We start from the raw sequence: 27,016 nt of genomic DNA, 5'->3' as shown, positions 1-27,016 counted from the left end.
GCGACGAACATCATGGATGCCGCACATGCCATGACAGCATGTGCAGTGCTATCGTCTTTGGCACTTGAATGGTGACCGTACGGAATTAGCACTCCCCATCCTACAAATGACAAGGGTTGGGGGAGCTGGTGACATGCTGGCCCTACAATGTTCTTGAACCTTATTTGTGGGATTCTCCATCAAAATCAGCCCTAAGTGAAAAGAAAATTTGTTGGTTGGATAATACCGTTTCTGCAACTAGGGTTTTTTGTTTAATCTCAGATAAAAAGAAAAATAAAGATTTCTTATCCTTAAGTCGGTGAAACCATGTGGGTGATCGCTTTCAAAGCTAACTCGAAGAAAACCCCATAATAGGAGCAGGTAGTCACTGATTTGATTTTGCACGACATCAATGGCATGTGAATAACTTATATTGAAACACGTAACTGAGTATACATTTCAAGGAACAAAAAGCAAAAAAGGGTTTTGGTTTTACAGGTGATGAAGATGAAAAACGAAGAACAACGCCTCTTAAAGTAGCGTCCCAGAATTGCTAGGCAAGCACTCTCTGCCACAAATGCAGGCCCATCCCTGAAGCATGACACGACAACAACTATTAGAATGCAGGTTCTAATAGCAGGTTGAGTATCATGAAATACATAAATCTCAATGTAACAGAGCATGCTGAGACAGAAGAAAAAAATCGAGAAATTAAACAGACATGATTCCTCTCCATGATATATTTAGCTGATCTAGGTAACCATAGTGAAATTGAGACACATTCAAGAGGGATCAATGGCATTTCAATGCGACTGAATTGTGTTTTCACAGGGAGAATTACGCTCATCTTAAAGAGGAATCATATAATGCTCTCAAATGTATGTAGAGTACTGTTCAGACTTTCAGTTTGTACAAGTGGGGATCATGATTCAGGGAACCAAACCATTGATATGATGGACACCATTGTAGATGGCCCATGCACCAAAAAATCTCATAGATGCAACAGAAACATAAAGTTATAAAAAAAAAAAAAAAAAAAAAAAAACCCAAACCCTTCAATAAGTGGGACCAACATATAGACGTCAAGAAAGAAATACAGCAACAGTTCACATTCATCCAAGAAAAGGCAAATATTCAGTACATAGAGTCTTCCAATATAGGAGATTTTGGGTGCATTGAAACTCATCATATCAATGGTTTGGATCATTTCACCATGGGCCCCACTTGTACAAACTGACAATATGAACATACCGTACAAACTCTCAATCCGAGCTGATAATACCTCTGTTGAAAGAACCCATTTATCAAGGAAAAATCTAAGCCAGGCACAGTGCAAAAATTTCCTTGTTTGATGTAGTGCACCCAAACTAAACTAGTGGGACAATGGATCATGAACCGAATTGTTCATTAGGTTAGCACCACCATTGTCCTCAAACCACACATAATTGATGATCCTACCCATTCAATGCATGGGCATTTGCTGGTTTAATACTGACCATTGCTAATATTTCTTTCTACCATAAATTTGTAGTCTAGTCACCGATTGGATGGCAAAGATTGTCAGTTAAGTATTTACTGCAGCCATGGTGGCACCCACCTTGTAGTCAGTGCAGATCATGGCTGGTTCTGCCAATGGCCAATTTGTGTGCAACCAGACGAGAAAATTGGTGTGATCTGCTCAGGTTAGCTTCCCTATATCAAGACCTAATAGTGAATGAGATCATAAAATATATTAAAATGGTGACAAAGCATGCTTTAGGAATCAACTTCTCATGATAACACTTTTTGGGTAGCACATAATAGGTGTGGTAAGGTGTGATGTTGGGCCTGACCGTGTTGGCGTGTGAGTTGTGTTGGTAATCATGTAGTAGTGGGTTCCCTGCTATTTTGTGCAGCCAACTGATCAAGCATGACCTTTCGTGTGGGCGGCTGCTTTGTGCTTTAACAGTTTTGCTTGGCAACTGCCCTCCATGATGCTACTTTGCCTGTTTGCCCTTTATGATCTGCATGTAATAGTTGGGCTGGGGCTAAATGCTGGGTGGGACAGTGTTGGCATATGACTAGTGTCAATGTGAGCCTCTGCAATGGCCAGCTCCAAGAACCCATGTAAAAGAGGATGGTTGATGTCTGGTGGGCAGCTGATTGTAGAATTTTTTTTGCCAATATACCATTTAAGCCCAACCCCAAATTGTTGGGAGAAAAGCTAAGATTATTATGACAATGACGATGTACATGATGCATCGTCAGGCAGCAAAACATGGGAGCATAATACCATTCAAGATGAGTAATACACCTCAACATGGGAGAAAAACTAAGATTATGATGACAATGACGATGTAAATGATGCATCGGAACGCAGCAAAACATGGGAGCATAATACCATTCAAGATCAGTAATACACCTCGTAGATGGATACTGAACACTCTTTTTTAGCATTCCAAAGCATATGTCTGGACCTATTACACAAGAAGAACATAATACAGTTAATCATCCTATCACTATGAAAATAAACAAACAAGTTTCAATCTGCAATAGCTTTATTGTTGAGGAAAGCCGCAAAGAATGGACAAAGTTGTGTACAAGGAATACCCATATCCATTAATGATAACACCCAAATCAAATTTATTTGAGCCAAAAGGTAAAATTCAACTTGAAAGCAGACTCAAGAATATGCCTTACCTTCAAAAAAGGGGATGGGCAATACAAGGACGGTGGAAATTTCAAATGACAGAAAGGTATGTTGCACCATACAGTGGTAATAATGGCCGTAACAGTAATGGTGGAACCCATTAAGCAATATAGGGTTGTAAAAGCCATTCTGGTATTTTTTATTTTGTTTTTTTAAAGGCCCATAATGGGCCTGTAACAGCCAATGCAGTTTCTGCCACTTTGACCATTACAGCCCAAATTGTAACAACAGTAAGGCTGGCCACTACGGCCATTACCATTATTGAATACCTTGACAGTCAGGTTGACTTTGTTAAGAGCTTTGAACACAAGTTATAGGCCTGATTTCTATCTCTAACTCCCGCTTCTAACCATTCATTACAAAGTGCTGCTGGACACCATAAGGTGGCAAATCCAAATCAAAGGTTCAATTTTAGTGAGGCACACCAACAGCATGGCAGTGTCTATACTATAAACCATTTCCCCATGTGGCCTTTTTTTTCAATAGAAGTGCATCTTGAAGGGAGTTAATTATAACAATAGATGGTGCAAATAGATGCCAAATGCATGATGATCATGGATTCAATATATCACCATGCAAGTAAATTATTAATCCACAACATGTGGAAAGCACCTATTAACAGTTTATTAAAATAAACAAAAGCATACAAATGACAACCATATATTTTAGGAAATCCTTGGAACTAAAAATCCACCGTTAAGAGAAATACCTGGAGAGAGAGAGAGAGAGCTTTGTAACAAAAATCAACTGTAATTCAAATAAGGTTGAGCTTTGTAACAAAAATCAACTGTAATTCAAATAAGGTTTTACCTCGAGCATATTTTCCTCCAAAAAGAAATTTGGTCCTGTGCAATTTGTGCCATGAGAACCATCGTACTGAAGGATTCTAAGCTTCCCCTCCTGCCATTTACAGACAAGAATAATTTTTATACACTAAAGTTGGTAGATGACACATGAAATTTTTTAAACAAATGCCTGTCCATTCTCCAATTCTCACCTTAGTTCCATAAACAAGCCCTCCTCCAACTAAAGGGTGAAAGCATGCAACATTAACCTCATCTTCCGCACTAGGAAGAACTCTCACAAGCTCCATATCTGAAACTCTATAAACCTGGAAATCATATAACACAAAACATGCTTTCATATGAGGCTATAACCAAAAAGTATTTAACAAGGCTGTTTGATTATCCAAGAAAGTAACTAAAAAATAAAAAAAAAACAATTGTGTCCTTCTCTTTCTTCTCTTTTTGGAATAGTTCATCTCAACCAAAATAAAGTAGAAAGCCAAAATTGAAGAAGTACTCAATAGATAAGAAAATATGTATGCCAAAGAGGACAAATAGAGAGACAGAAGCTTCAATTGTATCGTCCATTTTGGGATCCTCAAAAGTTACAAGTAATATAGGAGATCTTTCCCCTCTGCGTCAGGCAATCAAAGCTCTTTGAGATCTCCCACCTTAAGCAGTTATCCCCTTGAGGATTTTCTTTCCTCTTGGTTGCTCGCCCGTGCTGTGGGGCCTCTTTCATCTTTTTGTTTGCCCTGATGTGGTTTTACATGTAGGTTTGCTTCCTCCCTTTGGTTCCGAATAAATTATTTTCGCTTGCCTTCTCTTCATACACTGCATTCTCTTTGGATATCTGGAATAGAGTCTTTCAACGTGCTGGTTTAGCCTGGGTAATGCCGGAGTCCATTGATAGCCTCTTCTGCACTTGGCATGCTGATTCAGGAGGTCTGGTTGGAAAGAAGAAATGGAGAACTGTCCCTCTCGCAGTGTAGAATGAGAGAAACTATCACTGTTTCTGGAACAAGAGTGTTTCCTCGGCTGGGGTTTTCAATAGGGTGATCCTATTCTTCAGAGATTGGGCTCCTTACCTATCTGGGTTTTTGGTTTGTTGGGCTCTCGGTTGCTCCAGGCATGGGCCTGGTTTTGTTGTATTCTTTTTCTTGTTTTCTGTCTTTTATTTTCTGTTTCTTTTTTCTTTGTTTGTTTTTATGTGGTTTTTGTCTTGTTTCTGTTTCCCTTCGCTTTGTTTCTTTTGTTGTCTCTGCTTCTTTTTTAATAAATTATTCACCTTTCAACAAATAAATAAATAAATAAAAAGAAAAAAAGGAAAGAAAAAGAAAAGAAGCGGAAAGTGACATTTATGGACCTTTTTTCTGTTTCAAACAATGACACCAGATGTGTGAATCAAGTGACTTCAATTAAACTTGACTGGTTATGTACTTTGTTATGACTGTGATGTCATTTCCGTACTTCATAGTAGTTGCACATTTAACTGATGGATATAGATGGAAAATAAATCATTGATCGATATCTTACTCCCCTTATTATCCACTCCAAAAAAAAAAAAAAAATGCACTAAGCTTACAATTAACACACTATGATTCAAATCCTAACACAATTTATGACAACTCTATTTTTCAAAACACTGCAATTAATAATAAGTTTCACACATCTTGCTTCTCTGTTGCCATGAGCAATCTATGCCATATTGATTGCACATGAAAATTTTGCAAAAATATCGCCTGTTACACCAGGGATAACATTTAAATGAAACAGCATCCACTCTAGTTCATCACAGGGAATTTTTCTTGAACAACGAGGCATCAGATTGCATCAGTCTAAACCACAGAATTAACAGTTCGGCCTTCAAAGTTCATCTCTTTCCACCACAGGCTTCTAGTGCAGAAACAAAAAGGTTTCTTGAAACTAAATGGACCCTGATAAATACGAGCAGGCATAAATGAAGTAACTGTTTCATACAACTAGTTACACACAATCTCATGCATCCAACAAGTAAGAGCATCAATTTTTAGATTGTCCAAAAAACCATCACAAAAATGGAGCAAAATCAGAAGTCTCACACCATCATCCAACAGACAATGCATACCTCGACTGGCAAAGGATCGAGTCGACCCGCCAACCAACAAACCCGGCCTGCTTAAAAGTCGCGATCGAGCAGAATTGATCAGGATTAGGGTTGGGCTCAGGTCAGAAAACGTCACCCACTGCAGTACACAGATCACCTCAGGTTGACAGTGGCCTGACCCAACCAACCCATATATCATATTTATATAAACAAATAATTATTGTAGACTGCATGACTGCAGTAGTGCTAGAGTTGTGTTGATAAGCAAGAGAGGTCTTAGATTCGAGCTTTCCTCAATTCTTGTTTCTTTATACGAAGGTTGGATCAGGCCAGGCTTAAACTTAAGAATCAGCTCGCAGGTCAGGCCTGGTAATCTCATTCCAGGTTACTGGTTGGGTTGGGCTTGGATTCTAGGCCCATTTGGTAACAGGTTGGGTTTGGGCTGATCCTAGGCTCCCTCAGGTAAAAGAAAGAAATGGCTCAATTTATAATTTTTGTTACAGTAATATTTCAAATTATAACACTATTGTACATTTACATGAGAAAATTTTCATAATTCCAAGTCCTAAACAAGGTGGATAAAAAGCATGCCCATGATGGCCTGAGTGCAACATCTACCTCCAAAATTGTGTAAATAGGTATTGTTGTCTCCCCATCAACAACAATGCTTCTAAGAAGAGAACTATGGCGGCGACCATATGCCAATAATATGTGCTCAGATGTGGGTGAGAACTGCAAAATAAAAGCACAAGGTCAACAAAGGGCCCTTTGTGGATCTTCATATTGCATTGAGTTTCAGCAGTTAGCCAACAACCATCAATAATTCACATGAGAATCAACATGCAAACATAAAATATGCCAATAACCAGGCCAACATGAGCTCTGCCAATAGCTCTGCTATTGTTCCTTTTTTTTTTTTTTTTAAATCAAGCTTTGTCCAAGGAAGGCCCTGATTTTGCCACTTGAAATTAGTCAATGTCACACAGATTTTAATGTACAAAAAACCATAATCTTTTTCAAGGATAAATACCTAAAATCAGTAGCAAAACTCAGACAGAAGAAAATATATTAACGCATGGCCAAAGATGACAAATCAAGTGTTATAGCCAGAAAATATGAGTATGGAAGAAAATGTCGCTTTGCAAGGGGGCACCAAGATTGCTACAGTGAATGTGTTCAGTGTTGCATAGTGTTTGCTTTAATAGTGATCTATGATGGTTGCTTCCAGTCTCAGAATGGTACTTGATGGCAGTGTTCGAAATATCTCCGATATTATCTTTATCTCCAGCTCAGCGATATCGATAACACTAGTAGCGATATCGATAACGCTGGTAGTATCAGAAATTTCAAGTATTAGCAATGTATCGCTAAGTATCGCCAACGTACCAATATCGCTAATGTAATCGCCAATATTTTCAACTATATAAATTCTAGGTGTCGCTTGTATTGCCAATGCATCAATATCACCAATGTATCACCAATATTTTCAACTATGTAAATTCTAATTAATGCTTGTATCATATGTGTATCGACGATATTTCAACAATATCACCAACGTATTGATATCATCAAAATTTTGTTTATTAGAAAAAAAATTATTTCAAATTTTTTTCATAAGTACATGGTTGTATGTAGTGTTCAATTTGCCATTGATAATATTGATAATATCTCGATATTATCGATATCAAAACATCCGCGATATTGAGACAACAATCTTTCGTTTCCTTTACCATTGTTCACGATTTCTTGGTGAAACATCATGTGTTGTTGATATTTTACAATATCAATGGATGTTTGGACTGATTTCTTACAACAGCACATGCTTTCAAGGCCCCATTAAATGGAAACTTGTTATGTATGCATTCTTTTTGCAATTTTTTTTTTTTTTTTAATTTCTAAATATGCAAATATGTACATTTTAACATCTCCTAAAGTTTCACTAAAAATCCCACCATTTTCCCCGCATTTCCGGTTATTAGAGATATTAGCAGCAATATCGATATTGTTTTTGAATCCTTGGCCAGTGAAACTTGTACCGATACCGATACTTTGAACACTGCTTGATGGTAATGCAAAAACAGTGCTTTAATGGCATCATGAGGATGTTTTGTGATGATGTCTTGTAGCTATGCCAGTTAGAAGTGCTATGGACTATAGGTCCTGCAGAAAGGTATACAAACATCGAAAGAGAGCATGCCTTTTGTATATCCTCGTTTAAACCAGCACCAGCAGAGGTATTCCACAAGTCAAACTGGATGTGAGTGCTTGGACGCTACATGTCACAGCTCAAAAAAGAGGAACTCTAGGAGAAACTGTGGCTGAATGATCCAGATTCATTTCATCAGTGTGGATTCACAATGTTTATGTTGAAAATTAAGATCTCACTGCAGATGAAAGAGATGATAAAAGGAATATTTGATACATGCACCTTCACATGCAATAACCTGATCAGACGAGAAGGTTTAAGCATAGGATTCTGTAAGTTTTAGCAACATGGGTAAGCATAGGGGCCGTTTGGATAGGAGTAAATAGAGGTAAATGGGGGGGAATTAGGAGTAAATGGTATTTGAGGTGTGTTTGGATGGAAGTAAATGCATGTGGATGAAATGAAATGGGAGTAAATGGACATGTAAATGAAATCCTCTCTACAAGAGAGGATTTGGAAGTAAATGGGGTGAAATGCCTTTTTGAGCTCCCTTGGAGAGTCGCACAAGTAAACACAGGTGGTGCTATGCACATGTCCGCCATACACATGGCATGCTAATGATACTCCAAAACAATTCAATTATCGGCTACATCACTAATATCGCATCAATAGAATATCCAAACCGTCCAAAGGTTGGCCATCTAAATGGACAGTTAAAAAGAGTTGGCAAGTTGCTTGTTTGTCATCCTTACGTTGTGAACCACCCGAGGCTAAAAATTTTCTCATTCTTGGCTAAAGTATATATTTCAATGGGCTTTATAACAATCATTTTGTTAAATATCATATATGTACACTATTTTGAGATGTTAAAACTGTTTTGGTATACCACATGTTCCTGTGAATATATTGAAAAATTCCAATGCATTCTAATTCCTCCCATTTACTCCCATCCAAACAGAATATTTGGATTTCAAATGCATTTCATTTACTCCCATCCAAATACAACTGAGTAAGCCATTTACTCCCAATTCATTTACCTCCAATTCTAATTCTCATTTACCTCCATTTACAAGCTCCCAAACAGCCCGATAGTTTCCATGGATAGGAGTAGCATACATAACAAAGCTAGTTAAGTATTAGCAAAAACAAAATACAACTGATTAGGAAGAAGAAATCATTCAAATTTTACCTTTTAGCCTCAAAAGTTGACATATGGAGGTGGAAATTCAAAATTGAGGTATTTTTCTGTAAGGTCATTCTGTGGACTGTCAAATAATACTGGACAGGGGTACTCCCTTAAGGCAATTGTGGTGGATCCAAATATCCCTCACATGGTAGCATTTCAATTCATTTACCTCCAATTCTAATTCTCATTTACCTCCATTTACAAGCTCCCAAACAGCCCGATAGTTTCCATGGATAGGAGTAGCATACATAACAAAGCTAGTTAAGTATTAGCAAAAACAAAATACAACTGAATAGGAAGAAGAAATTATTCAAAATTTACCTTTTAGCCTCAAAATGTTAACAAATGGAGGTGGAAATTCAAAATTGAGTTATTTTTCTGTAAGGTCATTCTGTGGACTGTCAAATAATACTGGACAGGGGTACTCCCTTAAGGCAATTGTGGTGATATCCAAATATCCCTCGCATGGTAGCATCTCGATGTCTAGCAGCTAATGATAAAATCCAAACAATCAACCAGCTCTGATCAAGAAACATGATGATTGCAAATGGGTGTACTTTATGCCTAAAGGATGCCAAATCAGTAAATCACCTTCTTTTGCATTGCGAATTCACATTGGTGCCAGTTCGCATCAAGCTGCAGCATGCCATGCCAGGATCGGTAGAAGCTCTTATTCGAACTAGAAAACGACACTTTCAGACAAAAGGACCAGAATTTCACAGAGATCAGCAATTCTAGCAATCTTTTTGGTCCATCTGGAGGGAATAAAACAATAGGACATTCAATAACAATGGGGTTTCGATGAAAACAGTATTTCAGAGATATAGAGGGATGATCATCTATTAGGCTCTAGGGAACACACATTTCAAGGGATGAAATGTGCAAGACATTTTGGATTTTGGGCCAATAGGACCTTCAATAACAATGGGGTTTCTATGAAGACGATATTTCAGAGATCTAGAGGGATGATGATCATCTATTAGCCTCAGCTCTAGGGAACACACATTTCAAGGGATGAAATGTGCAAGACATTTTGGATTTTGGGCCTCAAGGAATCTCCATTTTTTGGTTTTTACCTATGTATAGAAGGATATGGGATAATCTCTCATCGTCCCTTTCCAAGAAGGAGAAGAAGAAGAACTGACAGGTCAGTGGTTAACTTCAGAGAATCGGTATTCTCTTTTTGTCAAGAAATTTTAAAATAAAATTAAAAAAAAAAAAAACCAGATTCGAAGAATACAGAAGGGTTAAGGGTGTTTTTAGACTGAAAGATAAAGGATCCCAGAAGCCAAGTGTTTCTATTTCATGTGCTTCAAACACCAGAAACAAGCCATAAGACCATCGAAATCTTCATGATTCAGAGTTTCAAGGCAGAAGAATAGAGATGGACCTTTTTAATATCCTCTAATAGAAGGGTTTTTGTAAACAGTGACAAGGGATGACAAGGTGAGGATTCTGGGTAAAACGACGAGGAATAAGAAGACTATTTGCACTGACTGGTAGCCTCAGCAAAGGATCAGAATGACAAGAAGACGATGAATTATGTTTCATTCTACCTGTCCAAACTCTCTCTTAGATGCTTCATTTTTATTTTGTAATTTTTGGTCTAGCCAATTGAGCTGAACATGACCCCACGAACCACAATGCCCTAGATGATGTTCAAAAAATTATGGCTTAATTGTCCGAATACATGAGCTTGTTGTCAATGCAGGCATCATTGAAGGAGGGTAACGTCTAGCTAAAAAGGATGATAAACTAACAGACATGGGTGACTGTGCAGTTTAGGTGTACATGTGTGTGTGCGCATGCACAATGTGTATTGAATACATGTGCAGTTACAGTACAATTTTTTTAGAGGTGTGCAGAAACAGAACAATGCACATAATAGAGATTAAGAGGTTCCACAACTGGTAAACAAGAGTGAGAAGTGATGGGAATATCTGTTCAAGATTGTGGGCTGCAAATAGAGGGAACTGATAGATATAATGGCACACAGCAACATTTCACAGCAATCTTCAAAAAGCATCTAACCTGAATGGAAGTCAAACAGTGAGCTGCTCTGATTGCCCTTGATGCAAGCACCGACCCGAAGCTATAGATCCAAAAAGAATAGAAAAATATTATGGAGAGAACATTGAGGTGATTTGAACATGTAAGTGATAATATTGAGATGATTTTAGTGTATAGGCAAGTGAGAGGTTTAGCCTTACGTTGCCTTCTCAAGAGAATAGATGCGCAGCTCATACATGACTTGGTGAGCTGAAATCGGGTGTCGTGTTGGGGATGTTGCAACCCCTGATACATCTTGGTGAGCATGCAATGGTAGCCCAGGATCAGCTTCCATGCGAGGAAGCACGCATGCAACACAGGCTGCTAAAAATCTCCCACAAGGTGAAAAGTGTGCACCCATTTCACTGCCATCATAAATAAATGTGCATTAACATTCAAATGGAATCACAAGCTTCAGTATAGCACAACATTGAAAATAATAGGCGGTTAGCATGGAATGTCTAATTATCATTACAAACCAGCACAGATTTTTCCCTAGCCCACAATGTTTCTCTCAAATTTTGATGATCTTAAAAGTTAAAAAACACAGTTCTCAAAATGAAAAGAACAGAATATCAATTGATGCTACATACACAAATTGGTTTTCATTTAAATAATATCTATCAAGCCCTAGAGATGTGCCAAAACATGGTCCATAGGATTGATTCCCTATACAACATGACAATCTCCAGAGGGATACAAGATGATGGTCAAAGATATGCTAATAAGTTTATGAGGTTAGCAAGTGAAACAGAGTTTTTCCCTCTTTCCAACCCCCTGGTCTATTTCCCTTCTCGCTTTAAGATCCCAAATGTGGTGGCTTCAAGAATCGAGTGCCTTAAGAGGAAATTCCTTTGGGAATTGAAGGAATGATGGCGACATCACGCGCACATGCATGCCGCCCCCCTACGCACCTACGCAAGGAGAAGGAGGGCCCCACCATCGATCTGACTCGATGACGACGTCCAGGGAGGGCTCCTAGTTAGAAGATTGAGTTTTGGTTCGTTGGAGTGGGCCCGATAGTCAAGTAAAGCCCATCATGGGTTCTCATGATTGTAGCCCACTAGTCTAATTAATCTCATATTTTAGGTTTTGCTTATTATTGTTATTTAGAATATCATGGACGGTTTAGATTATTTTGATTAGTTATTATTATTTATTACTTCATCGCCAAGTAATAGATTGTGCACATGGTGCGAGTTTTGGGGTATAGGGTTTTCTTATAAATAGGCACCTCTTGTAGTTCTTTTTTCTCATTGAAGATTCATAAAAATTCCTACGTTTTTCTACTCCTCTAAGTTCTTGAATTGTGGAAACGAATTGGGTGTGAAGCCCTCCCTTCATTGAAGGGCTAAGTACTGTGGTGCGAAGCCACATCTATCTCAAACCGCTCCTATCTTTTATCACCCATACTTCTCACCTTTTACAACCATCCTCGCTTTGAATCTATCAGTATTTGCAGCAGTTCTTCTCCCTACAGCTGATTTTCAAAATCTGTCCCTGCAAGAGGGCTGAAACTTAAGTGGAGGCACTACGCACAGACCGCGCATCCAATCGACACGAAACTTGGGAGTTTTGAAGCCCTCCCTTGGCCGACCAGAGCCAAGGAGGCGCTTTCCGCATTCAGGGGCCCCTCGCACGTGCGTCAGGCCTAGCCCACTGTCCGAGTGCGTGAACTGTCATCAGGTTCAGAATTTCCGCCTATTTTATCCCTCTCATACCTTTTTCCACAACCTTAACCCTAGATTGCATTAATTTTCAATTTGCTTGCCCATTTTCTAATCCTAGGGTTCTCTGAATTGAAACTGGTGAATCTCTTGGATTAGGGATTGATTACCGTGCATGTGTGGATGAGTTTTACTTCCCTTTGAGTATCGTTTGACTTATAATTTCTATTGATATAGCCCTAACATGTGTAGGCCTGGACCTGCACAGATTCCCCTTGCTTGAATGTTTGAACTTTTGTGTGGGATGTGGAAATTTTATGTGAATGTTTCTGAATTAGTTTGATCTAAAGCCTGAGATTGCATATCATAGTTAATTTTCATGTCCTGCATCAAAGAATAGGCGCATAAATTTCATTTTTATCAATTGGAAGGAGCTGCAAAAGCTAGCTAAAGAAGGGAGCCTTGGGAATGGATGAATTAGAGTGGGAACTATGGTCTCCTAAGTAAATGATGGTAGATGTTCATGGTAAAACCTTGCTCATTGTGGAGAAATGCGATACACAAGAATGCGGTGAATCCAAGGGAGGGTGGTTCCTGAGTATTCATCCAAGGTCAGGAGTGTTGAAGGTGTAGGAGCCAAGTTTTTCAAAATCGTAAAATTTAAAAGTCCAAATCATGTAATTCGAATCGCATCGTATAACTATAACAATGCAAATCGTAGCCCCAAATTGCAAAACCACATGAATCATATGAATATTGTATGAATCATATCATCATCATATCAAATCTGACAGATTGTACGATTATCATGGACTTCATAAATGGGGCCCATAATTACTTAAAAGAACATATTTCTCAAAATAAAATTTATATATACACGCGCGCGCGCGCTCTTCAAAGAATTTTTTTTTTTCTTTTTTTTTTTTAAATTTCACTTCTCCCTCCCTCCCTCCCTTTCATGCTTTTTTAGCTTTTAAAACGTGTAAAAGGCCCTCCCCTATGAGAGAGAGAGAGAGAGAGAGAGAGAGAGAGAGAGAGAGAGAAGCGATTTGATTTCAAAACCCAAAACAAAGAAATCGAGATATCTTTTGTGTCAGCCAAATGAATCAAATGCCTCTTTATTTGACATGATTATGCACTCAAGAAAGTTACAAAAGAATGTATATTACTAAAGCACCCTTTTACATTTTGTAAGGTGTGTGTGTGTGTGTTGAAATTTATTTAAGGAAATTTCTTGAAAGACCAAAAACAAAAGAAACAATAATCATTTAATATTGCCACAATACGTATACCATATACCAGATTCAAAGTTTTTTTTTTAAAAAATGATCTGTATGATTGTATCCCATATACAGATTCGCAATTAATAATATCATGATATGTATTACTTTTCTTGGTGCATACTGATGGGAAATGGATTATTGATGAGTTTTTCCCTGATTTGTTTATATTTTTCAGATTTTTTAAGAAAATCGGAAAAAAAATCTTATGTATAAAATATGATAGTTCGATACAATTTGACCCCTATTACTATTTGGGGTACAATAACAATTTTGATAACATTGGGGAAAGCAATTAGCAAATTCTGGTGGCAACGGATAGGGCTGGCAATGGGGCGAGCCTGCACAAGGCAAAATCAATATTTTGAATAGGCCCATCCAGGCTGGCATGACCTGACTAGTTCAAAACTGGACCTAAACCAACCGCAGGCCAACCCGTTGCCAGCCGTAGATGGAGATAATAGTAACATTTCGAGTAGAACTACTCATAGTCACAAGTCATAAGACTCATAACGTAGTAAGGTCGCCCGCTCATGGTTGGTAAGTGCTAAAAAAATCACTTTTGAAAGGACGGTTGGATTGACAAGGCCCTATTTGAAGAATCCATTCAAGCATTGTTTTTGCTCTCACTTGCAAATGAAGAAAAGGTTCAGTATTGACATGAGGTGGTTTGGAGGAGCAGTGCTTGGAATATTTGGCTGTGAAGGAACCCATCCGATGAGGAATCGATTCTCTTTGCATATCTACTCCATGACGTCCAAATTGACAGCTTGACCAAAGATTAAAAAAATATTGGAAGTGGTCTTCAAGTGGTAGATTTTCTTCCAAGTCTTCCACGCTCCAAACACCTTGTGAGAGGGGGCTTCCCACAATGGGCTAGGGGTATGGCCGCCTGGTACCTCCAAGGGTCAAAAATTTTGTGTGGCCTGCTATGCTGAATAAACTGTAACAGTGGACAATTTGAAGAAGCAGAAGATGGTATTCCACAATATGTGCATTATGTGTAGGAAAGAAGAGGTATCAATTGATAATCTCTCTCTCCATTGCAGCATGGCAAGGGATATTTGGATTTTTTTTCTTAGATCGGCTCAGGGTCTCATGGAACTTCAATGGATCCCCTGCTGAGCTGATTTTATGTGGTATTTCAGGCCTTTCAAGGGTTAATGGGAGGTTTTGTGAAGAATGGTGCTCTTTGGGATCTTATGGGACTTGCGAAGGAGAGAAATAGAAGAATCTTTGACCGCAAAGCTGCTTTGGAAGTTAAAAAGAAAAATTAATTGGGCATTGCCTAGGATCAGATGTTTGATGGTTTCAGATGTTATGCAGGATTGGCCAGGAGACTTAGATAACCAAAGCTAGTTGGTGTGCTCTAAACAATGGGTTGCATATCTTCCTGTCTCTTCAACAGAAGAGGTTCTTCAGTCTTCCCATTATCCGATCGGTCAAGAAAGGCACTTGGTGGTTCCTCCCACGTATTTATGGGCTTTCTTTATTTGTATTTCTGAAGGCCAATTGCCTCACTCCCGAGGGGATGATGATAGCACTTGTTTCTTGGCCATTCAAGATCTCTGTAATTTTTCTCTGGCTTAATAAATTGTCAGTTTTCAAACACAAAAGAAAAAAAAAAATCTCTTCTTTTGGCAATTTAATAACAAGACAACTAATTTTGTATGCCATAAAGGGCCATACCTGCAAAGGACAGCATGCGGTACAGTTAAGCGGCATTTTTCTGCATCAAGTGGTGCACAAGGATCTTGTATATTGTGTGGCCATATTCGTAGCTTCACAGTGCAAGGTAATTCTGCAGCTGCAGCAGCAGCCAGTGATGTAGCAAGTTCAGATTCGAGCCTACCAACACCGGATTGAGGATCAATATCATCATTTGCAATACCAACAAAAGTAGCACCCTCTCCAGATCCTGCCGGCACCAAACGGGACCGCGAACGATGCCGAGAACCAGATCGTCCTGTGCCCCTACATTGGCTAACACTGGCTGCCATTGCTGAAGAAGCCAATGGAGCCTCTGAACTGCGAGAAGCCAATAGACCAGATGCTGAAGTCTCAGACCCATTTCCTCGAATTGCAGATGAATTTTCTTGGGGAGTGTCATTAAGAGCTGGCACTGGATGCAAGCCAGCATGGGTCTGACCCATTAACCAACCTTGCAAAAAAGGCAGCTCCCAACATGCTGGATCAGCAGAAGGAAAGAACTGATGAAGTTGTCCAACCTCAACACTTCTTAATAGCATTTGAAGGTCTGAGTTGCCAGGAATGTTACCAGATGCAGCCTCAACCCCTAGCCTAGAATGCCTACTAGGTAACCGAGGAGCAACGCCATTGGGTTGGAGAATGAATGGTGAGGTATTGTTGGCATCATCTGATCTCTCCACTGTGCTGGGAGAGCTTCTTTGCTCACCTAGATCCATAGGCTGCACTTCGGTGGTATCCATAGGATCCATAGCAGAGTCAAGGGCTTCATTTTCCATTTCACTTGGCAGAAGACTAGCAGTTGTGTCTTCTGGTACAGGATTTGAGCTAGAAGGTATTACAGGAGACATATCCATCGGCGTCACCAAATAGTCATGCCGGTTTCCTCCATTTGAATCAGTCTGAATCTGTGGAGAAGCAGAAGGATCCGCACTTTGTTGCCCATTAGTACTAGTAGCCCTATTATCATTCTGAAAAGATGTCCTTCCACAATGTTTTACAAATGTAGGCAAGAACAAGCAAGGGAAAGGCATGAGAGGCACTTTAGCCTCTAAACTAGGAAGAACACCACTTCTAACATTCGCAAAGAATACAGCAGGGGGAGGATAGTGCAAGTAACCAGGAGATGTTGCAAGCGTCATTGGAGAATCTGGAGCATCCAGATCATTGACCTGCAAACTAGCCAACTAATTAGGTTCTGTAAGTAGAGGAAAGGACAATTAAACACTGAATGCAAACCCCAAAAACCATTTCACCTCAGCAGTCAGAAGAAATGGAGCAGCATGCGGGTGAAAATGCACTGCCCTCAGTGAACGACGTGTCTTCAATACAATGGTTGGAGAAGGTGACTCTCCTCTCTTGTTGTAGTGCCATATGTACAGCTAACACAGGATTGCCAATGTCAAAGCTAGGAAGACTACAAAACCAAGTCTAACGACCTCAACTATATTAGATGCAAGAGAAATAGAATTCTCACAAAGATGGAACTCTATATGAGATTACTAAATCCAGAATCTCTTACCTTGTGACCCGATGCTACAGCAAGAAGCTCCCCTTGGGCATGGAAGGCAATGGAAGCGATAGGGCGATCTGCTTGAGAACAAAAGGTGCAATTAAATTCATAACGAAATGGAAAACTAGCAAATAAAGATCAGAAGATACAAGCAAGATCCACATGGCCACATATGAAATATTACATAAGGTGTGCAAGAGAAATTACAAAAATCGCGTGATCCTATACACTCTGCAGTATTTGCATCCCACAAGCGAACTTCATGATCCAAGCTACCACTTGCAAGTATTTCTGAATGCACTGGGTGGAATCTAACCTGCAGAAAATCCAGTGTTGCATAAGACTGAGAAAGGGTGGTTTTGCAGGATAAATTCAGCTGAAGAATAATTTATTAGTCTATGCATTATTAACAAAGGAAAAAAGGAAAGATAAGGTGAGTCAGTTGAGGAAATGAAATACAAGTTTCTGGAAGAAGAAGAAGAAGAAGAGGGGAAAAAACAGACATTGATGAACAATCTCAACCAACAAAAAGGGAACCCTGATTGTTTCATCAGATCATTAAACAGGATTTTGAAATATAACAAGCCGACATGGAAGATGAATACTGATTTAGGAAGACCTTCAATCCATCATATGTACCACTCTGGGGCCAAATGTGGGCCCCAAAATGCACACGGATGAGAGTTTGGACTTTTCAGCCCATATGTGTGAATATAGGACAAATGTGGAGTGTCCAATAGGCCAATCAGGCCGCATGTGCGCTTGAGAGGGCACATTCAATTTAGAACATGTGAAAGAAACTAGACAAGATAAGCCAAGCCACATATGCATAATGAAAAAATGGTACAAAGATTCCAGTTCCTTCTTGCACATGATGCATCTGTTTGATAGTGGATGGCGGAACAGGATTTGTGTACCTGACCCCAGTTAGTCAGAATAGAGATTATGGATGATGGTGATGTGATGGGATGGGATGGGATGGGAAATGCCAAGTGACGCTTACGGAGGTTGCCTATCATGAAAATCCTGTTTACAACTGCTGCCCGATAAAAAGCTTTGACCCAAGGAGGATCACATAATCCCTGCACCTTTGCCCAAGGAGGTTTTATGGACGCTGTGGGGCATAGCTCCTTGAAGAAGTTTATATCTTCTCCCTTTATTTCCCTTGTTTTTGTCTCTTGTTTCATTCCTGTGATTGCTATCCTCGAGATCAACTCTGTTGGGCACAAATTTGGTTGCTGGAAATCTTTGGGACTCAAAAATGCAAGCCCTTCATTATCAGGCACACTGCCCTAAGACTCAATCCACAAAAAACTTTGGATTCAGTCCTAAGGCTGTTTTCTGTCAAATACTCCTTTTATTTTAGAATAATGAATAAATATCTTATCAGCTGAAGACAAGGCGACAAATCTTAGGTATCCCAAGACCATAGCTGAGATTCTGGGAAGTTACTAGTTTTTCCATCAATTTCCAATTGCAAATATACAAGGAGGGAGATCTTCCATGAACAAATCATTGAGAAACTGGAAGCATTGTAATGCAGGGGCATTTTCACACCAGGCTCGAGTGAGGTGGCCTTTGGGATGCAGGGATACACTCGGGGTGAGCGGCCCGTGTGAGGCAGGTGGCTCGTGTGAGGCAGTACCCATGTGATTTGGGGCCCACGAGGGGAGTTCGACCGAGGCCTAACCCATGCGATGTGCAGCCTAGGCTATGAGATAAAGGGATTAATTCGTCATGCTCTAACAGTTCAAGCTTTTAGAGCAAGTGGTTAATTGTCCTGTGTCAAATTGGTATCAGAGCGGGAGGCCTCGTGTTCAAGACTCCTCACCAAGGGTGATTAATGCGGGGACATTTTCACACCGGGCTCGAGTGGGGTAGCCTATGGGATGCAAGGACACACTCGGGGTGGGCGGCCCGTGTGAGGCAGGTGGCTCGTATGAGGCGGTACCCATGAGATTTGGGGCCCACAAGGGGGGTTCGACCGAGGTCCTAACCCATGCGGGAAGAAACAAAAGGACACTCAACCCTTGATGGTAAATAGAGAAGGAACACACATTAATTTTAATCTCTAAGCAAGGGACAGCCATAGCAATACTAATATATCAGAGAACTCGGAAAGGACTGCCAATTGAATTCTAGAAGGAAAAAAAAAAAGAGGGTGATTTAACGGTATAATATTATTGACAGTTACAGGTGGTGTGAGCCTACCTTTCTGGAAAATAAAAATAAAATAAAATAATAATAATATTATTATTATTATCAACAAGCAATACAGATTCAACAGCTGACTTCCTGAGGAGAAATCAAGCAATGGAGTAGAACAGAGACAAATAAACCAGTCTACAACAGAGTATGAGTGTAAAAGAAAGGCATCACTTTTTGGTCCCATTCCACTCAGCCTCCAAACTTCTTTCTTACATGAATAAAGCATGCCGGCTAAGCTAAAAGAGGAGCAAATAGTTTCAAATGTTGTCCGTAACCAAGTCAGCTCAGCCAACTCTACTCATCAGTTGAGAACAAAACAATTCATTGGGCAAGAAAATCCAACCTAGTCCAACCCAGTCGGAGCTAGTGATGACTCTAAAACCGCTATTCAAAACCATTGGCCAAAACTTTGTTTCCGTTTTTCAAGGCTGGGAGGTAGGGACAAAGGATTCCAACCTGCAATAATCTGAAATATTATTTTATTTTGAGCATGCACAATTTGTCCAACCCTAGTTTCATTGAAGCAACTTTCTTGCTTGATGTACAAGGCAACAAACCAAGTAGGAGAAAATTACGCAAACAGAAATTTTGCCAATATATTCCCTCATATAAGTAAAGAAGGTTGACCAAAATGAAACTTCTCAGGAACAGAAACCCAGACTGACATTTCATTAATGTGTGCACACATATACAAACAAATCAAATGAATGCTCTGATATGTAGTTGCAAGCATGGACATACCACCCATGGTGTACGTCGATGCCCACTCAACACCTTTAAGCAGCTTCCAGTTTGGCAATCAATTATCTTAACGGTGTGGTCACCACTGTAAGCACAGTAACAGTAAATAGTATCATTAACAAAAGCACGTCTCGCAAACAACAGAATGAGAGAAAGACCGGAGACACCAACTTACTGTGTAGATGCAAGAGTTTTTCCATCTGGACTAAAGGCCGCAGCAATAGTCGACCTTGGAGGAGGCAACAGAGGACAATACTGGGCAGACAAATGCCGGAGTGACTCTGCTTCTACCCTGAAGTACAAATATTATATAAAAGTAATGATAAAAATTCCAGAAAAGCAAACTGAATTCTTCACCACGAATATCAACCAAAAAGTGTAGCCCTTATTGTAAAATCAATGTGGTTCTCAGAATTTGCTAGCATGCACAACAAACATGCCAGCAAGAAACAACGTGCCATTTGAGCTTTAGCTCTTCTGGGGACAGAAAATGTTGAATCACAATCATGCAAAACTATGAAATTGCAAAAGTAATCATTAGGAATCTTATGCAGTATAGAAAGCCACTTTACCATGAAATGAGACCATGTCTTGTCTCTGTTACTTCAAATTTTGGCCCAAAGCAATCAACTGTCTGCTTAGAAGCACCTCCCCACAGCCTTCTCGACAAGCGCTTTGCCCCATGAGAGATCTCCCTCCATGCCAACAATCGAAATACATTACTGCCACTGGGAAAAAATGAAATAAATCTGAATATAGATAAGTATTCAAAATAATTTAAAATATTTGTGAATAAGGTAAAAGCTTTCCAGTATTGACTCAGCTCGATGGGCCAACAAGTCAAGACAGCAAGGTGTAAAAATTCAGTATGCCACGAATTAATAAAAACGACATATGGCTAGATCAGCATGCCAGCAGAATTTACTCAACGTGAGGAGCCAAGTCAGATACTGCTTGGACACCAGCCGAGGTGGATCCCAAGATTAAGTCATTAAACAGCACCCCATGAAGATGCATCTATGATTTCTAAGCAGTGTATATGTGAATTTTGAGCAGGTCCTAAAATATAATGGCAGAGCAGCACGCACAACTTTGTGTAAATATCCATATTTAAATTTCCTGACTTGATGCAGGTAAACTCTGTGCTTGCAGCGTCTTAATGGCAAGGATGTGCAGAAAGACAGGTGACGGTAGCAGTATCTTTAGTGTTAAAAGTCTCACGTAGGAAGAAAACTGTAGCTTTACATAAAGACTATCAAAATATTTCCTTCCAAACCAGACTTCAACATTACTTTGGTACCGAGAAAATAAGTAACTTGGTATTTTATCAACATTACAACATGAAAAAGTACAGATATATTACAACATGATGAAGTACAAATATAAATTGCTGAAACATTCTAATGCAAAAAGAACCCATCCTTCAAATAAGGGAGTCGCCTATAGCAGCAAGGTTAGGCAAAAACAAAAAACAAACAAAAAAAAAGAAAAAAGAAAAAAGAAGAAGAAGAAGAAGAAGAAGAAGAAGAGATGACCATCAGAAAGGGATGGGATTCCTCACCCATGCCTTGAGGTAGAAGGGGATGGAAAGTGAGGAAGTCCAGCTTGAGAATTCGACGTTGAGGGCACGTTTGCATCATCTACCAAGGATTGATTCATTTCTTATTTTGAAGAACCTCATGCTCCTACAAATATCACCATGATGACCCTAAATGCTATGATTCATCCAGACACTTTCAAAATGATGGGTGATGAAAAAAAAGCAACTGATAACCATCGCAAAATTGAAAGGAAGTAAGCACAAACGAAGGAGATCCAGTCACATAACAGAAACGTACCTCAAACCCAAAAGTTCTTTGGTTCAAATAAACAGCTGATGAGATTCAAAATCCATCTGCTCAAGTGATTAATAAAGCATCAATAACTGTTTTGTGGCACTTCTTTTTTTGAAGGATATAAGCTCATTTTATTAAAAAGCTGCTCAGCAACAGAAAAAGAAGCAAAGAATACAAAAAATACAGCAAAAGGGATCAAGCCTTACAGCCCCAATACAGAACAAAGCACTATGAACTTTAACATGATTGAATGAACATCAAATCTAAAAGTTCCCACCTCAGATGCAACCCCAATAACAGATGATTATAGTCAAAACAATGAAGCATGGTAAAAAAACAGCTCCCAACCGACATAAATAAAGGACCCCAACTAACTGACTAAATTTCCATCCATTCCAGCAAAAAATGCTGCCGCTACCCAAAGAATTTGATACACCGACCGGCATGTAACTAGAGACTCTAGAGTTGTTCTATGTAATGGTGAATTTATAAAGAAATAAATTCTGTAGTCATCGATAGTAAAAATAATACTAACCATGTGGCACTGCAACTGCGTGTATCTCTCAAAGCTAGAAATGAAATTCAAGTTAAACAAACCTGCATGAGGCAGAAGATGTGAGAATGCTTGCCATTCACAAAAACAAATTGAGGAAAAAACAAAGAATAGTCATTGAAAAAGTAGTCAATATAATTAGTCGCGAGTAGAGCTGGGCAGTCCTGACCCGATCCGGTGGATCCGACCCGATCTGACCAGATCCGGTCCGTTCCGAACCGATCTGACGGGCTGGATCAGTGCGGATCGAGTAGGACAGTCTAGATCCGAAAGCATTTTGGGTCGAGCTCGGATCCATATCTACCCGGACCGACCCGATCCGGAATCCGATCCGATTGGGTCCGAACCGGCCCGATCCGGAGTGAATAAACCACGTGCATTTGCTGGCACCGTTTGTGGGACGTAGCTACTATACGTATTGTGAGAGAAAATGAGAGAAGGATTTGCTGAACATGATGATTATCCCATTACTGCTGGTGTGGAGGTGGCTTCACAACCAGATATAGATTAACTTGGCTCGCTGACAAACGGTTGCAGGATACAGCAGTGGAGTATCGAATTTTATCAGGTGGATAGAGAAAGCGAGAAAGCCAATTGGTTACTGGTTAGTTCTCTCTCTCAGGATCATCTCTACAACGCCTGCTCCCCGTGGGAAACATATTGGGTACTCCCCTGCCACCATCTCCGTAAGTGGCGGTCGGTGCTCTGTGGGACCCACCATGATGTATGTGTTTCGTCCATTCCATTCATCCATTTTTAAAGGTCATGTTATGGCTTGATACCAAAAATGAGAGGAATATAAATATCAGGTGCACCACACCACATGAAAACAATAGCGGTTGGATATCCACCATTAAAATCCTCCTAAAGCCTACTATACTGTTTATTTGACATCCAATCTGTTGATTAGGTCATACGGTCCCAAATGAATAGAAAAAACAAAGATCAGCTTGATCCAAAACTTTTATGGCCCTCAGAATGTTTTTAATAGTCGACTCTCATTCAACACTGTTTCCTATAATGTGGTCCACTTGAGATTTGGATATACCTCATTTTTTTACTCATACTGTAAAATGATCTGTAAAAATAGATGGACGGCATCGATGAAACAAATACGTCATGGTGGGGCCCAAATAGCACCGACCATGTCAGGGAAGTAGCCAATCCATTTCCTCTCTGTGCGCCCATCATGACGTGACAACTCTCTGACTAGGCTCCAGCTGCTGTAGGTATGTGTCGTGCGAAGACGAGCACTGACGCTCCTCGAGCTCCGAGTTGTACAAACGGTTCAAAGGATATCAAAGTTACATGGCCCCACAGTAATGTATTTATTATATCTACACCGTTCATATATTTTAAGAGATCATTATAGAGCATCATCCAAAAATCATTTGGACCGCACCACAAATAGTAGTAGAGAATGATTTTCACAATTAAATAATTCGTGTGGTCCACATGATAGTTAGATCTGTCTTATTTTTCGTCTCAAGCCTTAAGATGAGCTCGCTAAATGAATGGACGGTTTGGATATAACACATACCCTATGATGAGACCCACAAAACTTGCTAATGTCAATAAAGCAAGTCACATACTTTGCGTGAAAAGAACGTCAACACTACAGTATGTTTCGGTGAAAACGCGGATACAATTTTTTGAGAGTCATGTGGGGCCCACCTTGATGTATATGTTTCAGCTAAGCTGTTCATCCATTTGGACATATCATTTTAAGCCTTGACCACAAAAATGTAGTATATTGAAGGCTAAAGTGGACCACACCACATGAAACAGTTAGATTAAATTTAAACGATCCGAATCATACCCAACCGGATCTGACTCGGTTTCCCTGACTGAGTCGGACTCGGTTCGGGTCAGGCCAACCCTGCATCGGATCTGTCCGAGTCAGTTGACCCGGACTCGGTCCTAGATCGGATCGAGTTTGGGTCAGACCACGGAGATTTCGGATCAGCTCGAGTTAGGCGCAATCCGTTCCGATCCGGACTGATGCCCAGCTCTAGTCACGAGGGAGTGTGTGTGGGGTAGATCAAAACAGTTTCAAAAGAGATATGCATGGCGAGCCCCACACATCCGGATGAATGACAGGGTAATAGGGGTAGGGATTATAGGAAACTGGTGCATTTATCTGGCTTGCGATCCTCAAAAAAAGTTGAAGAGAAAACATGAAGATAGCCAGTGTTAAGCTCAGAAGTGATGTAGAGTGGAAATTATGCTGTCTAGGAACGTTTGTAGCTTCCGTTAAGTAATCATTAAGTTTATCAAAAATAAATTAAATAACAACCTCCAAGCCATCAGTCACTGTAAGGGCCATGATGCGGCCCAATGTGGTCGTAATGAACTGAAATGGACAGCTTAAATACGTTGAATTCAAAATAGTGTATCTTCTTGTATACAACTGTAATTGAGGTGATTCAAAAGCCAAAATGAACCTTGATGAGTCTAGTATCAGGATAAATAAATAAAGAGGAAATAAAACCCGAACTCAAATGGGTCTCAATGCATGTTTCAGTGGTAGACGCACTGCGTTTCAACACTGAAATCATAGGTTCAAGTACCCACATGAGATGCGTGCGTGCGTGCGTGTGTGTAAATCGAATGAGACTGATCTTAGGACGTTTTGAAACTGTTCAGAAAATCATCAATTTCAAGCAGCTGGTACTTCAAAAAATTTAATAATTTTTCTAGAACTCATAATGGAACGAAATTTTATAGGATGAAAATAGACTTCATGATGAATTACCAGAAAGATTATAAAAATCATATATTAACTAGAAGTACCAAAACAGTTGCAAGCAACAGACCTGTCAAAACTAAAAATTTCTGCAATCACAAAGTGGTGCCCATGAACTGGAAATCACTCAACCAGTATGGGTTGGACTCAATCACAACCAACGAGGAATCACTAACTCTTTCCTCTATTGGAAATTTGCAAGAAATAATATTTTTTTAGAACTCAAAAGATGGATTTCTTTTCTCATTGCAAATGGGTCCATTATATAGACCAATTACAACAACCTCTCATAAAGACATTAATAACAACCATGGCCCATGGGTTCCCAATGCATGGAACATTTTTCTAAGGCAAAGGCACAAGTTTCAAAATCAAAAGAAAAACCTTTACACGACATACTTCAATTTCAAATTCTTCCTTTTTAAATGCATGCAACATGGTCCCAAAGCCATGTATCATGAATGCAGTTGTAATGGGCTAGATTTCCGGGCTTGGGCCTTATTTATGGGCTGGGCTTTTCTCTTGAATTGGGCTAGTGGAAGGTGCATCCGGCCATGCAAGTAAAATGGGAAAATTCTAATGCTAAAACATCAAGGGCCCATTTGGGTGTTCCAGATTTATTGAGGCGGATGGAATGCAGCCCAAGCTGCAAGTGAGACAAAAATAGATCAAAGTTGTTTCTATCTCACTCGCGATTCAGTGCATTTTCTCAACTTTCTCATTATCCAATTCATAAACAACTGAACACAGAATCCATATTTTATTCAAATCAGACAGAAAATCCACCTCCGCACAGATTTAGTTGTTGATGGAAATTCTCAATTGGACAAAAGGCGTAACAATTCATGTTCATTGAGGGAAAAAGAAAAAAGAAAAAGAAGGATAATATCGCAACTACACCCAAATGGATGTTCCACCTCGCTCAAACAATGAATGTTGCGAAAACATTCATGGTGATCATCAGTGGCCTCAAATAAAAGCTCCAGTGCTTCTGATTCAAAAATTACAACAGTATGAAAATCATCCGTTGAGTCATCTCGCAACATGTCTGATTATAAAAGACACAAGGGCAGCGGCATGGGACAGTCTACCTCCACGATCATTTAAAAAAACGAGTAAAAGAGGCAACTTTTGAAACCAGATCATATTGAAACCCCTACAAGAAAAGGAAAAAAAAAAAAAAAGCAAATCAAAAGCAGAATTGAATAAAAATACGAATCGGAATGAAGAATTCACCTCGATCGGATCTATTTCCAGCACGATCTCAAGATCCAGTAAACAAGGAAGTGGATTCCGATAGCAATGACGGGTGGAAGATTGGGGGAGAGGAAGAGACGAATCTGGATGAGGTTTCTAGTGAGAATTCGAAAGCTAGGGTTATTTTTTCCGTTGTGAAGGATGAGGTTTGTTAGGAGAGTAGGAGATGAAGAATCGAGTATTTATAGAGAAGGGAGAGACAGAGAGGGGGTGAAGTGCGCACGGTAGAGGGCGAGGGGGGGTGAAATGCGCGCAGTGGGAGGGAGAAAAACGAGACAGCTCCGCTCCATCTAGCCTTCACCATGTCCACGATAATTGCATTTCAATGGCAATAAGGGAAACCTTGGACAAAAAACAAACCTAATAATCGGACAGTCTAGATCACCTGCACGGATGGCACACGTCATTTGACGGAACTACCCCCGATATATTTTAGAAAATAACAAACGAGGCTGCTGCGTGCTCAGGGCTGTAAGCAGGGGTGCAATGAGCCGGGCGAGCCTGGCCGGGTCGAAGGGGGTTACGACCTGACCCGTTTAAGAATGGGGTCAGAATTTTGGACCCTGACGAACCCATTAAAATTCGGGTC

The 27,016-nt window shown here is 39.8% G+C and overlaps 1 protein-coding gene across 12 annotated transcripts; it reads right to left on the bottom strand.

The window, feature by feature from the left end:
* Positions 1-392: 392 nt before the first annotated feature.
* LOC131240614 (uncharacterized) lies at positions 393-26,770 on the bottom strand. Of its 12 annotated transcripts, none has more exons than XR_009168829.1 (18): positions 26,407-26,768; positions 22,407-22,468; positions 21,875-21,930; positions 21,598-21,721; positions 20,609-20,764; positions 20,212-20,328; positions 20,037-20,121; positions 17,295-17,403; positions 17,097-17,164; positions 16,831-16,956; positions 15,557-16,746; positions 11,082-11,285; positions 10,903-10,963; positions 6,158-6,271; positions 3,666-3,779; positions 3,479-3,568; positions 2,345-2,435; positions 393-570 (listed from the first exon to the last, which is right to left on the bottom strand). XR_009168829.1 is itself a non-coding variant. In XM_058238930.1 (18 exons), the coding sequence occupies exons 4-17, from the start codon at positions 21,693-21,695 to the stop codon at positions 2,409-2,411; spliced, it is 2,559 nt and encodes an 852-aa protein (XP_058094913.1). In that variant the 5' UTR covers positions 21,696-21,751; positions 21,875-21,930; positions 22,407-22,468; positions 26,407-26,768; the 3' UTR covers positions 393-570; positions 2,381-2,408. The 12 variants fall into 12 exon arrangements, 11 of the variants coding, with proteins under 11 accessions (XP_058094913.1, XP_058094914.1, XP_058094920.1 ...); XM_058238930.1 differs by having other exon boundaries at positions 2,381-2,435; positions 21,598-21,751; XM_058238931.1 differs by having other exon boundaries at positions 2,381-2,435; positions 21,598-21,744.
* Between the last annotated feature and the right edge of the window lie 246 nt (positions 26,771-27,016).

Source organism: Magnolia sinica, chromosome 3, assembly GCF_029962835.1.
Source record: "Magnolia sinica isolate HGM2019 chromosome 3, MsV1, whole genome shotgun sequence".
NCBI lineage: Eukaryota > Viridiplantae > Streptophyta > Magnoliopsida > Magnoliales > Magnoliaceae > Magnolia > Magnolia sinica.
This window is presented reverse-complemented; position numbering and strand designations above follow the sequence as displayed.

Excerpts from the sequence above, each read along its gene's own strand:
- LOC131240614 (XM_058238930.1), bottom strand. The coding sequence starts at position 21,695 with ATGAATCAATCCTTGGTAGATGATGCAAACGTGCCCTCAACGTCGAAT. Across the intron at positions 11,286-15,556 it reads CCGCATGCTGTCCTTTGCAG|TGAAATGGGTGCACACTTTT; the intron begins GTATGGCCCTTT and ends TTATGATGGCAG. Across the intron at positions 2,436-3,478 it reads TGGAGGAAAATATGCTCGAG|GTCCAGACATATGCTTTGGA; the intron begins GTAAAACCTTAT and ends CTTGTGTAATAG.